Source organism: Phaenicophaeus curvirostris, chromosome 3 (genome assembly GCF_032191515.1).
Source record: "Phaenicophaeus curvirostris isolate KB17595 chromosome 3, BPBGC_Pcur_1.0, whole genome shotgun sequence".
Lineage (NCBI taxonomy): Eukaryota > Metazoa > Chordata > Aves > Cuculiformes > Cuculidae > Phaenicophaeus > Phaenicophaeus curvirostris.
The window spans coordinates 53,853,620-53,871,671 of NC_091394.1; the positions used below are offsets into that span (position 1 = coordinate 53,853,620).

Genomic DNA, 18,052 nt, shown 5'->3' on the forward strand with positions numbered 1-18,052 from the left:
CATAATTGTATTTTTGTTTCTGAAGTCTCCATGACATTTCAGGTTTGGAGAAGTGATTTCTCCCATGAGTTTTCATTAGAAACCCCAGGACAGGAAATATGCTCTATTTAAAACTGAAACCTCTACTAGGCTCATTTATCACCTCTGCAGAGTTCCTATTTAAACACGTTTTCTTTCAATAAGCAGTATAGAGTGATTAGTTCAGGTGTAGTTTGGCAGTTTTCTTCAGGTTAATGACACGATATTCTTTAAAATTTGTCACAAACTTGTAACAGAGAAGACAATCTCTCATTAACAAACACTTCAAATCCATAAAAATTCTAGCTGTCCTCATTATCACGGCCTGTTAATTGAAAACATACTAAGGGGATCTGAAGCAGTTCCAAGTGGGGTCATGCCCCACACACTTCGGCCACAGGAAATTTGAAGAAACATGGAGGCCATATAGTTGGACGATGTGGAAAACAAGGGAATGAAGTGACCCAGCAATTCTTAGACCTTGCCTGTGAGAGAATAAAAACCCAATAAATACCACTTGAAAGTATGAGGATTAAGCTACTAGATCAGTTATATTAAATACACTCTGTTGATCTTTTAGGACGTGACTTACATATGGGTAGGAAAGTAGTAGAAACTGCACATCTCAAGTCTCACCGCTTCCTTGCCCTCTGTGTGCCCTCCTCCTCCAAGTCTTGCCTAAAAAAAAATCCCCAAGCAAACTCTTCACCAGTTAAAAAAGAAACAAAACAACATGAATGATCTTGACTTACTGCTTCTGATTTGGGAGGCACTGGAGGTGGAGGTAGGGAAACATCTGAAGACTTTGTGTTTGCTCCAACAGTTGCAGGCATAGGAAGAGATGCAGTACCACACTTGGATCGAAAAGACCCTCTGTAGCTGTCACATTTGTTCTTCTCACTTAGTGAGCGAGTGAGAGGCTGGTCACCAGCCTTTATAGACCCTTGGTCCAACCACAGCTCTTCATAAGGAAGTTCTGGTTTTGTAGGCAGAAACATCGATTCTTCGCTAACTTCAGGAAAAAGGTAATCGCTGCTACTGTCACCAGACTCCTGATACTGAAGAGCATCGTGAGAAAATAGGGCCCATTCATTACACAAGTCTCTGCAGCCATGGAGGTTCACTTCACTATTCCCATGCAAGTTGTTTCCATAGACACACACTGAAAGCCGGTGGAAGGACTGCGTTAGCTCATCCCGCGCATAGCTGAGCGAGTTCGGCACGTGGCTGTGCCCTGTGCATCGGCTCTTCTTCGGGCTCTTGCAGTCTTCATTCCAGTCAGTTTTCACATCTCGCACAGCACGAGAATACTCATCTATGTCAAACTGTTCCTGGCATATATTAAACCAGTGCTGGATGAGGGATTCGTGCCATGGCTCCCCCTTCACCAAACTGTCAGGCAGAATAAATTTTGGAAGTGTCAAGTGCAAGGGAAAATGCATGGGAATAATCTTGTTGCCACGAAGCACACAGCAAACCACCACAGTCTTGGTTTGAATGTTGACAAACTTGTACCTGTGTCCTTCACGGATAAAATGCAGGTCATAAGGGTTTCTCGGTGTAGGACTTGGCACAGTCACGTTAACAGGCAGTCTGGTTTTTTCTACTATATTGCGAATTGTGTGCTCACCTTCTTGCATTTGCACCTCCAGCGGGCTGCGAGTGCTAAACTTGCCCTTACACTGGAAGGGAAGACTGATGCTTTCATTAGTCCTGTGGTTCATGCAGATGAGACAGGGCATTTTGCCTCTGCCTAGCTTACTGATTGAATTAAGTTTCCCAATTTTTTTGAAGATGGTGTTGAGTCGTGATTTCTCCTTAGAAGACTTTGCATAAAGGATTTCTGCTTGCCCCATTAAAGTGAGCTCATCCCCAGTACTAAGGGTAATGTTGTAAACCTCAGTATCTTCATTGCATTCACCTGAAGCCACCTGCAAAATGATAATAAAAAAAATTTTTTCCCCCGCTGAAGATAGTACTTCAAATCCTATTAAATCTATTGAGACTAGATTTACAATACCACATGTTGGGAAAAACTAAATTAATGTTATTTGAATAGCTGGGTGCTCAGGTGTAAGGTGCTCAATCTGAAGCTCAGCCAAGTTAACCTTTCTTATTGTTCTGCACATTCCTGTATCCCACTTGAGTGGAAATAGCCACCTGAAACTGCCAAAGAAGGTATGAGAAGAAACATAACCAATTTTTAAAGAAAGGACAAACCTACAATTCCCAGCAATTTAAACAGCCACTTGTGTCAAGCAGCTATTATAGAGTACATCTCAATTCCTTTGAGTATCATTTTCCCCATCCTCTTATTTCTGCTGTTTGCTAGGACTTATTTGCCGGACTCTTGAGGGAAGAAAACATTCTTCTACCACCTTCAGCTCCCTAAGGAGCAGCAAAGGTGATCTCATCATTATAGATGAAGCATTTCCCTTTGATATAATATCTTCTAGGCCAGGGAGAATGACAGATGACATCTATTCCCTGAAGAAGTCATCAAGAATATCAGTCTACCTCATATGCCTAACTCCCCCCTTCTGCCTTTCACTCCTAGTCATAGACTTCCTTCCTCATTTTTTGATCATAATTGCAATTTAAGAGATTAAACAACATATGCAAAGCCATGTGTGTGCTTCTCTACTATGGAAATTGTACTGGAAAGAAAAAAACCTAATCAAAACAGATGTCCAAGGCTCATTTCTTCCTAAAGTTATTTCCTTAAGACCGGAATGACTCTTTACAGACAAGATTGCTCTGCTTTGTATGTGGGTGGTTTAACATGAAAATCCCCTTTCAGGAACCTAACAGAAGCCACCCAACTTTCCCTCAGCAGCAGCAGAGGAAGGTGCACGACAAAGGAAAGTGCATCAGGCAAATACTACTGGTTTGTCATAAGCAGTTTCATAATAAAAAACCTGCAGATGTAAACATGATAAAGTGGTATATCCCTTCCTCACCTCTGCAGCTCCTATAGATTTCATGGAGCTGTGTGAAGTTCAAATTCTAAGCTTCAAACTCGGGTATCATCACAGAATAGCCACTGCATGAAATCAAGTCTGCAATTCCAATCAGTTAATAACTGAGAAGTGCTGTGAATAACACTTCCTCTTGCAAGATGTGATCTGCAATTCGCCCGTATTTGTAAAGCTGTGATTACCTTCTGCAAGCCTTTCACAGCAAAGGCACAGGCTGCTCAGATGAGGTGTGCCGCCTTAGCACTTCAGTCTTGGGGCTTCCGGAGAGGAAGTCATTCAAGCCCTGAATTATCTAAACAAACACTTACTGGTCTAATCCAGGAAATTACTAGGTTTTTATGGTACGTAATACTCATTCACAGTTCACACCACTGGCCAGACAACATTTTGAAGCACCCTGACATGAAAGGAAAGCACTTGGGTTTTTTGCAGATAACACTAGCGTGACGCTTATTGCTGGTTTATCCTCAAAACCACCACAGAGCATTGCTATGTGAGCTGTGGCTGGACATGTAGCTCTGCCTTTGGTGGAGCTGATGAAGGCTGAGGCTCTCTGCATGTAATAGAATCACAGAATCACAGAATCACCAGGTTGAAAAAGACGCATTGGATCATCGAGTCCAACCATTCCTATCAAATACTAAACCATGCCCCTCAGCACTTCATCCACCTGTCCCTTAAACACCTCCAGGGAAGGTGACTCAACCACCTCCCTGGGCAGCCTGTTCCAGTGCCTAATGACCCTTTCCGTGCAGCCTAAACATCCCCTAGTGGAGCTTGAGGCCATTCCCTCTCGCACCCTTGGGTAGATCCCATCCGGCCCCATAGACTTGTGGGTGTCTAGTTGGCCAAGCAAGTCTCTAACTGCCTCCTCTTGGATCAAGGGAGCCTCATTCTGCTCCTTTAACTCCTGGGTTTGTACACAGAGGGAACGACTTTCTTTACAATTAAAGACTGAGGCAAAGAAGGCATTAAGTACCTCAGCCTTTTCCTCATCCCCTGTCACTGTTGTCCCTTCTGCATCCAGTAGGGACTGTATATTCTCCCTAGTCCTCCTTTTATTACTAATATATTTATAGAAAGATTTTTTATTATATTTCACAGACTTAGCCAATCTGATTTCTAGTTGGGCCTTAGCCCTCCTGATTTTTTCCCTGCATGATCTCACTTCCCTCCTGTAGTCCACCCAAGATGCTTGTCCCTTCTTCCAAAGCTCACAGATATTTCATCATAACAGCTGATCCTCCCCTTCTCTTTCTCAGAGGATATGTCCTGCAAGAACATCAGTTTCTAGCACTGAAAGTCCCCACAAATGGCTTCTTTGGACAACATAAACCATGCTGTCAGAAATTTTAACTTGAGGTGGTATGGTTACACCTTTTTCTCGCTTCCTGCAGGACACCAGCCAGAGTGAGGGAGGTGTCACAAGTCACAGCTGTGGGAGCTCCTCCTTAGCCAACTTGCAGTTCACTAGTGATTCAAATATCTCCATGGCAGGACTGTACCCTTATGTTTTAATTTTTTGTGTGTGCTCCCTGCTCACACCTTGTATTTAAACCAGGAATTCTTCAGTGGACAATCCCAGTGCAACAACATGCAGCAGTAACCACCATACCTCCAGCTGGTGTCATTACTTGATAAACACATTGTCTCCTCCAGTTATTAAACAAGTAGTCTTGGGAGCACTCTCAAGTAACTCCTTCCCTAAGCACATTTATCTTCATAGTTTCTCTTTCTATTTTGCACATTATAACAACAATGCTTTATGTGTAATAACAATGACTCCTGCAGTTTTACTTCCCCCTTGTTCCCCTTTTGTCCTTGCCAGCCAATTTTCACTTTATTTTAATAGGTGAGAATAATCAGTGCTCCTAGCTCACAGAATCACTAGGTTGGGAAAGATCCATAGGATCATTGAGTCCAACCACTCCTATCAACCACTAAGCCATGCACCTCACCCACCCACTGAGGCAGTGCTTGTCAAAGTATACTGCAAAACCATCTAGAAATCACTAGTAGATATTCAAATTTAACAACTGCTAATGCAGAGGACCCACAGAACTAGAAACTATTCCATGCTGTACTTCCCCTATACCTCCCTACTGCCAGATGTTGATCCATTCTAACAGTTCGGTATTGATGCCAGGATGCTGACCAGGAAGGTTGCTGTCTTACAGACATCTTATCAAGCACATTGCAAAATACAAGTGAGTTAATTCACTATAATGTTTTAAATTCAAATACTCCCACAATTCAATAACAATTCAGAAGCCAATTACATCTCCTGCAGAAGACCGGCATCAGGAAAGTAGTGAATGATCATTTAGGAAACATATTCTTTTGGGAAAACTAAAGTATATTGTTTCTTTTGCTTAAAGAAAGGTTAGCTCAGAAAAACAGGTTTTGATAACACCTGAGTCAATATCCTGTCCTGGACTACAATTGCTCTAATTTGTTATAGTTTGAAGCAGAAGTCTTTAATCACTTGGACATGTGAACTCCTTATAAAAATGATTTGTGACTTCATATTACTGGTTATACCAGCTAGATTTTATTAGACTAATGCAAGCATTGCATTCACTTTTAGGATTCACAGTTAGGATTTTTTTTATAGTAGAGCTCTTTTTGACTCTGAGGCCTCCGATTCATAGTTACTGCATATTGTTTTTACTATTAAAGCCCAGGGACCAATCATAGCACTATACATATGTATATAAAATATATACCATGCATATTAACTTTTTTTTTTACAGTTTACACACAAATGGATATATGGACAAATATAAAAAAAAGTCTTCATAACAGATTTTAGCAGAAAATATATGCACACATTTTCAAGGAAGTTGACTAAACTCAGTGAGACACTACACTTTTTTTCTTCTACAGATGCCTGTCTCTGAAGACAGAGTTAGCAAGTACAACTCTTCATGTTAGTGTACATGCATCTCCCTCAGCCGAGAGTGACTTTGCCCTGATTTCTACATTAAATGCTGGGTTCAGTGTTGTTTAAGGATGTCTCAAAGAAATCAATGTGTTAAAAAAATGACACAAAATGCGATGGGTAATACCGCAGAGCTCTAACATGAAGCATTTCTTCATGTAGGATGCCAGGAAGGCCAGCACATGAAGCCACTGTAAGGCAATGGCACTCACTATCCAGGCTCCTTTCAGTGCAGAAGACCTCTAGCAGGCACACCGATATAAGCACAAAGCAGCAGGCACAACGCTGCACTGTCAATGCAAGACAACAAAGTGCCACAGTTTGTGCGTCCTATAGATGCCAGAGGAAGTAAAGATGAAAAACTACCTTGGAGAAAAGGCTTTCAGCCTCATAAAGCTGGCTCCAAGCCATAAGATGATGAAGGGAATAAAGCACTAATTCTCAAGGTGAAGTACTATTAATTGCTTGTAAATTCAGAATTAAAACCTACACACTAACTAATTTCGAGAAAGTCACTATCGCAGCATTTAAAAATGCCAACGTAGGTTACAACCTTCTATAAATGCGCTTTCTGGTAACTCAGGCAGGACAAGTTTATCGGAGCCAACAGAATTGAAATCAAATCAGGAGATCAATTTTGCTTCGCTGTACTACCTTAACATTTGTAATATACATATATTTAAAAAATTTATTAAAATCCTTATTTCTGCCAAAATGGACACTGCATGGGCCAACACAATTAAACAACTGCAAAAAGAAGATTATGTTTAAAAAAATAAACAAATCATGCATCAAAAGTTCACACCAGCCAAACAATGTCCTTGACAGGAAAGAAAAGAATCATTATAGGGCTAATGAAGTAAACCACCTCTCCATCCTGGAAAGGCTCTACAAACAGCTTCACAGCCTCTCCTGGGAGGCTGGTATCTTCAGGACAAAAATGATATCCTGGAAGGTTTGCAGGGTCCTGCAACTGGGCTGATTTTTAGAGTGTGGATATTCATGGCTTCTCCAGCGTCCAGTCTATCAGGATTTTTGGGTTTTTTTAAGTCTTAATGCAAATAGCTTCCTGGGTATTTGTACAGACTAACATCTGTATGGCATCAGAGGACCTGACTGCAGAAATCTATTGCTGTTGGTAACAGCAAAAGCTAGGGCCCTGGGATAGCTCAACTTTCTTAACATTTTTCTTCCCAGCATAGGGAATAAAAAAAAATCCTCATCTTTGTAGTGTAACGCTGTTACCTAAGAAAAATTATCTAAATTTCTGCACTGAACATCAATACAAAAAAGGTTATCACATATCTAGGCCGTGAAGAAAATACAGAATGCCTCTAAGTCTAAATTAGGAAAAAACTAAATACCTACTGACTGAGTGAAATCAGCTTGTGACCAGAACACTAAATTGCTGTGCCTGTAGGTGCTGCTGGCCACGGGATCCATAAGGTAACTGACTGGGTTTCCAACCACCATACTGATACATATGTACATCCAAAGAAATTACCAGAAATAGTTTTAGCCATTACAAAATTTTGATTCAATCTAAAATTTTTTGTTTGCTATTCTGTGAAAAGCGAGCCCATCTTCTACTCCCAGCTATGCTTGATGGTATTAAATATGCTTCAAATATCCAGCAGGTCCCTCACTCCCTGCCTCAGTGCAATGAAAAGGGTCACAGAAAAGGTCATTGGGTACTGGAAAAATCTGTCCAGGGAGGTGGTTGAGTCACAATCCCTAGAGATGTTTAAAAGATGGGTAGACAAGGTGCTCAGGGACACGGTTTAGTGGCATATAGGAATGGTGGGACTTGATGATCCAAGAGGTCTTTTCCAACTCGGTGATTCTATGAATGCCCAAAATCATGGGAAGGGAAGGAAGGGAGACCCATCTCCCCTGCCTCTCCCAGGAGAGTGTCTTATGTGATTCTGTGATTTTTCCTTTTAACAACTAATACACAAAGTAAAAATAAAGTAACCTCCTTGGAGAAGATACCATGGCCCTTCACACCAAGACGACACTGGTCTGAAGAGAGCAGCACTAGTTGTGAAGTCCTGCCAGAGCAGCAAAGGATTTACATGGAGGAACAAGGCTTACACAAAGTTCAACCGTAACCATGGCATATCTCCACATGCAGGCAAACCTCTGCAAACAGACAAAACCATGCAGTGACTGTCTGATGGCACCTTGTAACTCTACAGGCTCTTTCTTAAAACATTATCTGTTAAAGACTCGAGTGCTTGGAACAAGAAAGAATTCACACACTTCAGAGCTCCTCCTCATCTTAAATGCTTCATCAGATATTTTAGGCATTTTTTTTTTCTTTTTATAATCGGATTAGCTGCCTTCTGATATTTCTTTCTGAATTTAAACAGGCACACTGCATTGGACAGAAATCAACCATACTTAGTATACCTCCCTTTGCTCTGATCAGTTTGACAAGAACTCTCCTATATTAAAATTTTAGTGTACATAATTCTCATGCATGTAAAGGGTTATAAAACACTTTAATAAATCCTGTTAAGTTCATTTAATTTTTGGAAGACGATAACCTTGGAATAGGCTTCTATGAAACTGGAAAAACTGCCAAGAGAAATGCTGCCAAGATAACTGTGTAACTAGGTTAAACCTGGATTATTATTACTGTTATTTACACTAAAAAGTATCACTATAATACCTTTTAAAAATGGATTTGATATCTAACAGTGAGCTATGCTTATTTCTCAGTTTACTAAGTATGACCAAGCTTTAAGAACACCCATATTGCACTCAAGATACAACATTTTGCATTTAAACAATCTTGCAGACAAGTACATTTCTCCCTAAAAATCAAAGCTGCACATTTTACTGTGCCACTCTCTCAGTCTTTGATCAAGTGAGAAATAATGGCACAGCACTGGATAAGGCTAGCAGACTCAAGGAAAGACTGATTTTCCTGGACAGAAATGAAATTTTTCTGTTGCCTTGATTTGCTTAACTATGTCCCAAACATACAGAAGTGTTCCACCTTGCTTATGTAGCCTTCACTCATGAAAGGCTTCGTTTTATGGGTTCAGGTTAATGCAGAGCATAAATGAAAACACTCTATTGTCTTAAGAGGCATGAGTCTCTATTACTAAATGAATTAAATGATGAGCTCTCACACTGACAGCAGTCTTCAGCAATGTTTTTTCACATCTATAATAGCTGCAGACTGGCTGGTGTACCCCAACTCTTACAGTGCAAGCAAGAGAAAAAAAAACCTTAAAAGGTTGTTTCACAAAACTTCACCTTGCTACACAAGCAACCAGGAAACTATTTACTGGTTTTACATCAGCAATATCAACCAGGTTCCCCTGCAGGGTACATGATGTGGATCTGTGCCGTTGCATCCCAGCTGTAGGATGCTCTTCTACCAGTCTTATGTGGCGCATCCACTGAAGCAAATCAGAAGAGCCTGAAGACCATTCTGCTCTGTTGGCAGAGCTGACCTGCCTTGTGTAGTGTCACAAATATCGATAGAACAAGGAAGAACAAATTCTGTCTTTATTGTTTTCATGACACTACACTCCAGTGTGGTTGGTGATAGCAAGCCCTCTTAAAACTTATGGGATTGCTGACCCTTTGATGAGCCAAAGAGGCGTGCACACGCAAACAAACACAGAGGCACACAGAGAACAAGTGCGTCTTTTTTTCTTTTCTTTTTTTTTTTTCTTCTTTCTTGTTTTATTCACAATGCTATTTAGCTGCAGTAATTTTGAGACAAGCAACCCCATCATTTCACCCTGCGTGCTCTCTGAGAATAAAGCTTTCTGGACAGGGATTTGAGCAGCTGCTGCTTAACAGAGAATAAAATTCAGACTGCTGGAGGGGGAGGAGAAAGGAGGCAACAAACTACATTTGTTTAAAATCTGGCAGGAACATCCTAATTAGATGAATTATTGGATGGATCATCAGGACTGCTCCCCAAAGTGCCATAGGACAGGAGAGCCCTTAGAGAACATGTTGATTTAAAACTGCAAAAACAATCCTGAAGAGTACCATCACTGAATGCAGAACACAAAGAACCATGTTTGTTCCCAAAATCAAACTTCCTACTCAGCACCATTGCTCACTTGCCACATATATAAAGCTTGTAATCATTTAGACAGGGATAAATATTTATTCAGGGACTACCTTAACGTTGAACGTTATGTCCTCCATGACGTAAACTCGTTCAGGAAATGCTTTAGCCACCTCCTCCACACTGTTAAAATACTGCACTGGCTCCTTAATATCTCGGTCTTGTTCCAGCAGCTTAAACTGCCCTGAAAACAGACGATAAACAGAAGAGTTGTAAGATATTTATATTGGACAACTGTCACTGTGGCAACTGCTGGCTCAATGTCTCCATGATTTTGCTTGGTCAATTTTTCCAGTTATAGCAGCCAAACAAGACGACGAAAGATCGCAGAGAGTCTCCTGAACCTGCCATGAAAGACACCCAGTTTCACCAGGTCAGAATGAAAAGAACGTGTGGAAGTCGAAGTTAAATCAAAAAAGATCCTTTTACCACAAGCTCTCTAGAAAGAGCAAACAACTATGGTGGCATTTGTGTTTGTGTATTTAATTTGGTGTAATAGTATCTGTATAGATAGTATTTTTTGGCCCTTAATATTAGAAAATTTACAGAAAGAAAACACACCCATTACTATAAAACCCCAAAACAATAAACATAAGGGTTTTGGTTTAAGCATCATCAAACAGCTATTAAAAAACGCTAGGCTAAAACCCTTTTCCCCCTAGGCTTCCCTAAGAGTTAACTTTCCTTAACCATAAACTAAGCCCCTTGAGAACTTCAGCGAACATAAGAAACTAAACCATACATATTTAAAATCTTTCGAAGGTGGTTGCCTTCAGAAGAGCAGTAGAAAGAAGTATTTCTTGCTGACTTTACCTCCTGTCAGCATGGAAATTTTGGCTAATTAAATCTTGTAAAAGGCATGAACTAACATGGAGGCAGCTATCCCAGGCAGACTTGTGTCCTATGTGCTATGTTTAAAAGTTTTCTTTTATAACATGAAAGCTTAGACAGACACATTTGCTGCTTGTATGACAAACTTAAAATCAGAGGAGCAACCTTCCCAAATTTAGAAATATTAGCTACTACTAAGTTAAAGGCTGGTCTCAGCAAGAAAATAGCACAGCCAAGACTCCATATGAGAAATAGCTCCAGAAAATGAGAAAAAGGCTGAGTAAAATCAATGGCTAGTGCACCTCCTGTAAATCATACTTTAAAATTAGCAGTGCACGCAGCCACTGGATTGTTTCCAAACAGTACTCAACTTCATTAAAATATATCCAATACATCAGGATGTCAGCCACCTACAGAAATATTTTCCACTCCTTCAGCATTTTTGTGCATAACACCCTGCTGCCCCTGTATGTCCCATGAGACTTTAAACTTTTGTGATATGTTCAGAGAATTCACCCACACTAAACTATTTCAGAGTACCTAGCAGCAGAGGAGGAAACAGATGCAAGTTCAGCAAGTCCTGATGCTCCATGAGAAAGACATGCCCTGCCACCCTGGCGGGTGTGCATATACACACGTACACACCTGTGTACAATAAGAGATGTGTAAGACCAAGAGGCTCAGTTCCTTCACCCAACACCAGCATTCTGTTGACAGAGGCACACTCTTTACATCAGTATCTTTGAGTGCTGTGGGTGTAAGTCTAAACATCAACTTAGAAGATAGAAGACTTCCATTTATTCCTTTCCATATGTTTTGTCTTGCTCAAGTGACCACAACAACTTTGAAGTATTATCAGCAGAGTAACTAAAGATGCTGGTACTTCTTACCACAAGATTGTATTTTAAAACTGTTTAATAACTTTTAACCATGCTTCAAAAATCAATTGCTTTGGAGTTTTCCTAACTTTGTGTCTTAAGGACACACTACTACTTCAAGTTCAGCCAAGACAATTCATGTACTTCAAAGACTGACAGTTAGGTAGAAGCAGCAGGACCTCTGGTCTGAGCTGCTGAAGCCACTCCTGTAGAATATTACAGCCACGTAGTTGACTATAGGAATGACTTTGCCAGGTCAGACCACAGGTCTGCCTCGTGCAGGATTCTGCCTTACACAGGAGCAAATGACAGCTGTGTGAGAAGTACTTTAAGCATGTTTAGCAATACCAGCCAGAGTCTCCTCCACACCTCTAGGAGGAATTCATGGCTCAAGAATGACCACAGCAGGGAAGAGATATGTTTGGGCTTAGCAGCTTCAGAGGTTTGCTTACCTGTAAACTTATTTAATTGTTTACTGAAGGTATCCAAAACCTTCATTATAGAGATATTCTTTATCTTGAAAAATTCTGGCAACCTTTTCTTCCACAAACTTTACAGTACCTCAGGATTAAGAGTAGAAAAACTAGGAGTGACAAAACCATGCCTAGTGGACGCTACGGGTACCAACAGGAAACCCAACAGTGGAGAAGCATTGGGAAAAACATCTCACATACTCAACAGAAACATGCCAACACCTTGAAGCTGAATTCCTCAGCCTATCTGCTCTGAGTCTGTTTCAGTGCAAAGCAATAGAGGGGCCAGGTGGCTGGCAGCTCTGCGCTCAGGGAATCTGGCAATAAGGAGGAAGATCCTCAGCTGACCGAAGCCGGGAATCATGTTGTGACAAATGCCCAAGGCACAGACAAGGGGAGATGAAGAGAGTAGAAATGTACTTTTTACTCTCCAGTCTACCATACAGACTGTAGAAGTCCTGGCTTCAGGATTTCCCTGTCAGCCATAGCCTAAACTAGAGGAAGATGCACTTCCCAGCTCCACAGGTCCTTCCCTCTGCAGGCACCCTGCATTCCTGCAAAGGAAATTCAGGAGTGGGGTGGGGGGACTGGGTGGAAGCTGAGTGAAGTCAGACCTCCTCCTACATAGAGTCATGATGTGCCAGGACATCATGCAACAGCAGGGCCCATGAGTTACACCAGGGAGCACTTAACAGCATGGAAAAACTACTACTCTAGAGCACAGAGCCAATGACTGTATTTCACAGATAGTCACTAAGGGCGAGATGTTCTTAAGTTTTGCAAAGTCATCACACATTGTTCGTTCTTCATGGGATGACCTGAGACTGTTGCTCTCTCCTGTTTATTTCTGAATTGCTCCTCAGGGAACATTGCTGTCCTTTTTGAACACTTACACAGCCACCTGGCTGCAAGTCTAACTGATCACCCAATTTGTGCATCAGATCCAGGGGTCTGATTTGTAGGATTCCCAGCTGCGCCCGCTATTTGAGGCAAGCCATGATTACAGTTTACAATGGCATTTCATACTTTCAGCTCCCCAAAGGAAAAAAAAAAGAAAACAAACAAAACCACATTAAGTTTGAGTCACCTCAGATCTGAATCAGATCTAAATACTTATAACACTCCCCCCTTATGTATAGAGTGGAGTTGAAAATTATACTGTATGGAATCTACATAGTTATTTTGAAACTATGAGATATTGCTTGATAAAATTTTGCTAATTCAGAAAGAAAATGATAATTCTTCCTTCAGAGTGGCAATTTAGCTAGGCACAGTAACAAGGCAAGAATTCATATGAACAAGGAAAGAAAACAACATACTGGATGATAACACATTATATAAACAATACTCAACTAGCACTTTGAATGAGACAGTGGTCTTTAATTCTAGTTTCTCTACTTTGCTTGGCAGCATAATAACATTATCTTACTGTGACTGTTAAGTATTTAACAATACATAGTTTAGCAGCAAGAAAAGACCAGTTATCCATTACAATCAAAACTTTCACAAAAAAGTCCCGAATTCCATAGCACAGAACAAATGCTTTAGGCTGGGAGCAACTGGGAGCAGGGTCTGCTATCTATTGTAGCCTTACACATGTTTCTGGAAAAAAAAATAAAAATCAGCTGGAGCTTTGCTTTGGTACAAAGAGATGCTCAGAACCATCTATGCTGCTATCTGTGCCATCCTCCCTTTCCTTCAGCTGAGCCACGCAAACACAAAGCCGTCTGTGCCTCCACTGCTAATAAGCAGCAGTTCATGAGGAGGTTGACTACAGAAGAGTACACACAGATCCCAAAGCATATAATAGAAGGGCAGCATTAATCTCCCCCTGTTACAAAATCAAGAAGTATGCTGTGCATGGAAGTTGTCAGGGCTGGATGTTAAAATGCCTCCTCTTTGGGAAAGACGGTTTATAACTCAAGATTTTCTACAGATTTTTAGAATTTATTTCCTCATTGAAAAAGGCAGACGTTTTTTATTGGAAAGAGAGGAGGAAAGGAAGAAAAGGCCTGTGATACACATTTGAGCCAGATGTCAAGTAACTAACTAATGTGGAGGAAGCAGACAATTTCATATTATGTTTCTCCTTGGTCTCTACTCAAGCTGCCATAAAAGAGACAGCATAGCTGAAATAAAAGATAAATGGATGTAAGTCTGGCTTGACTGCAAGTTAAAGTGGAATTTTATTACACTTTGCAAGAGGCAAGATGTCATTGGGAGACTTTACAAAACTGACAGCAAGGTTAAATAAATCACAATGCAGTTTAAGTGTGTGTTAATTAGGAATTTAACAAAAAATTTAAAGCAAATCTAAAGCTCAAAGTACAGTTTAATGGATGTACCCCCAGCTCTCTCTTACTAGCACAAAAAGAATAATGAAATCTTTCTCTAGTAAATCAGTGCAGGTTCAGAAATATCAAAGATTTGTAACACCTACACAGTCCACTGAGCAGGTGTGGTTACTCCTTTGCAGCCAAATGCAAGAGAGTAATGAACAACTACTGCAAGCTTTATATCTCTTTATCTTTCAGTCTGGCCTCTGGCAGGCATAGTATTGGAACAGTTTCATTCCAGTATATATTATCTCTAAAGATTATAAATTCTTATTTCCCTGTGAAGGTACTTACAGCAAAGACAGTAAATCCACTACTGCTGGAAATGAGTCTGGAAATAGGCAGGGAAAGATCTGAACCAGGGCTTATCCTCCGGTTTATGAGGCATTTATTAAAACCCAGTAGAAGCAGAAACATCAGTCCATTTTCTTTCTTGCCAGAAGTTGGCCCTGCAACATCTACAAGAAAGTTTATTAATCAGCTCTTACTGTCCCAGTCTTTAGGTTGCTTCTGCCAGTTCTACTGCCTCAGTTCTTGCAGGCTTACATCCATTACTTACTCCAACCCACCTCATTCATGTTATTCTGTAATACAAGATCCTCTGTTTCTTGCAGCAATTTACCCTTCACCTCCAAATAGTCCAGCCATTTCCAACAGTTCAGAACGTTTCCAAAACAGAAGCAGTCATTTTATACTGTGTCTGTATTGTGCATAGACCAAAGGAGTCCTTCTCTATGACAAGGGTTCATAAACTGAATGAACAGTCAATTTTTCATGGATATAAAAGGATGAGAGCAAGTATATGCTTATATACCAAAAAGAAAATATGATAAAAGAAATTCTGAAAAAAAAAAAAAAAGAAAAAAGAAAAGTAGCTGTATGTCATTGGTAGGAAACATGGAAGGTCACTAAAACATCTGCTGAATTGCGTTAGCTGTTAAATGTTTTTCCAAGGAGGCAGGAGTTTTATTGTCTTTCAGCAGCTTTGATTATTTAGTTAAGTCTCGCATCTCTCTATGTGAGACTGTAGGCAAAGACTAGCACTTCTCAAGAACGCGCAGACAACACAGCAGGGTAGCAAAAGTACTGCAGAGGTTTATGTTTCATATTATTTGTTGACTACTGACTGTGTTTCAGTATTTCAAAGGACAGCAGGGCTGACAGAAAAAGAAAAGGCTCTCTACCTGCCAGAATGCCACCATTTTGAAAAAAACACTATCTTTGTCTACATTTTTCAGCATTCCCATGCATCAAGCTGATGGGAAATAACTTTCTTTTCCTCATCAAGAAGATGATCCTTGATATAACTGAGTGGAGTAAAAAAGGCATACACCTAAAGCATAAATAAGACATAAAGAAGAAGGTCACAGAAAGGTGTTGTGCAAGATATCAGGAAAAAATGCAGTTAACATGCTTTGGAAAGTATATTTCAGCATGTATGACTCTTAATGGAACCTGTAACAGTCGTCAGCTGGCAGTGTACGCAACTGTCCTCAACGCCTGATGCAGAATTAAATTTGTCTCTGTGGGGGATGATGGAAGGAAGTCTCAATTTATGTCCCTGCTTGTCACCCCATCAACCAGATCATGCAGTAGAGCTCTTTTGTCCTTAGCAAGGCAGCCAGCCAACAGTGAGCATAGTAAACCTAACTGTAAAATAACTTAAGACATAATCCTAACATTTAAGACACTCCAGCCTTCGCTTTCAGTTTTTTTATATCAGTTTTTTGTTCAACTTGACATTTGCGAAAGTGCCTCTGCACAGAACCTACATGTGGCATTTTGTTGTTGCAAGAAGCATTGTCATGGCAGTAACTGTAGGTGTCTACACCTGAAAAAAGGGAAAACAAGAAAGAATTCATCATAATTTCTGACATGGCTATTATGTGAATAACTGGAACCAAGATGTAAAGTTAATATTGCAACTCTTTCAGGGACCTATCACTAATTAAATGTGAAAAGGTTTGGCAGACATGGAGAAGTAATGATGAGTGGGAAACGACATGGCTTGCTTCACTTCTGTCATCTCCTGGCCTGTTGAAGCTTAGTGTTTGTTCAAGTTGTCCAGAACAGAAGAGTGTCTGCATGCTCAGGTTCTCTGGAGCAGCAGAGCTGTTGGGTCCCTGCTGCAGAGGGGCAGTGCAGGGGCAAAAATCTCATAGCAGAGAGAGACTGCAAGTATAAGTGGAATTACAGGCAACTGTTATCAACAATGAGAGCCATGCAGTAGTCTACAGACTAGTGCAGACAGGCTCACAGCCCCTGTTGCCCATGGAGAGGACAGGAAAGCTCATTACCTGCTCTGTCTTCTTGGGTTCCCTACTGAAGGAGCTACTGACTTCATCTCAGGTTGGGACCTGGCAGCAAATTAACATGGATGCAATGCTATGGTGAAGTTCATCTCCTCAGTCAAAGAAAGAGCAAAGACAAGTCAAAGGGACAGGTTCATTCTTATCTGCTATACTGACAGCTTCTGTGAGCCCCCCACCTCTTGTGGGGGGCAGAGAAGGAAGTTTTTCTGAGTTATTCATAAGAATTTCTTTGTTTATTTTCATATTGTAGCCTGCTGAAAGCACACAGGAAACTATGAAAGGGTGGAGAACACAGCAGGAAAATACACAGCAAGAGTCTTAGGTACACAGCTTCCAAAGGATAACAAGTGGGCCACAAACTAGAAAAGCTATGACTGATTCTTCATTGTAATTGCCATGAAATAGCTATTATACAGACTTTGAAATACTGCTTCTATTTTTAAGAGCTTCCTGTCAGTACTGTTTCTCAAAGGGAGGGAGAGGGGAGAAGAGGAGGACCTCCTGTGTCCCCATCTGTACCCAATCTTCTGAAAATGTTGGGAATGTATTAAAAACCAGATGAAACATGAACTACAGACATATCTAAGTAAACATAATACAATTAGAATTCATCAAGTGTACTGGAGCTAAACTTATGGCACTGCAATGCAGAGGGCAAGGCACACAATGGCACATTCAGTCAGAAGAGATTGTGCAACATTTCATAGGGAAGGAGCCTTTCAGAATGAATAGCTTTACTTCTCGGAAGCATTATGATGATTTTGAAGCCTTAAATGCCTTTATTCCTCCCTGTGTTACATCTGAGGTACAAGTAACCATTCAATCAAGAGAGAATGAGTCAGGTATCACAACCTGGTGAGACATGTTGAAGCAGAGCATCAGCATGCTGACGCATTACCTACGCGTATGCACAGACACCATTCAAGAGATCAAGGAACGAAATTCAACCATGTTTCCCACACAGTAATGCAACGCTTGCTAATCAAAATCTCTAATCCTATGCTGGCAAAGTGAAGGGGATGGTACAGCCTAGCATTTTCTTTTATCTTATCTTAATTTTATGACTCTTAAGTAGCATAACAAAAAGAAATTTGATTCTATTGGCAGCATAACAAAGAAAAATCAGTTAAAATGGTGACTGATGATAGCTTCAAGCAGATTTAACTGACGCATATTACTTGAGAGG

At 40.6% G+C, this 18,052-nt stretch overlaps 1 protein-coding gene across 2 annotated transcripts in view; it reads right to left on the reverse strand.

The window, feature by feature from the left end:
- GAREM1 (GRB2 associated regulator of MAPK1 subtype 1) overlaps positions 1-18,052 on the reverse strand; it is a 99,815-nt gene that overhangs the window by 14,017 nt on the left and 67,746 nt on the right. The window contains exons 3-4 of one of the 2 annotated variants that reach the window (XM_069854029.1): positions 10,090-10,220; positions 771-1,949 (exon numbers count right to left, since the gene is read on the reverse strand). In XM_069854029.1, the coding sequence (XP_069710130.1) occupies positions 771-1,949; positions 10,090-10,220 (1,310 nt within the window). The remainder of the gene's footprint in view (positions 1-770; positions 1,950-10,089; positions 10,221-18,052) is intronic. The other variant, XM_069854031.1, reaches the window with a different exon arrangement.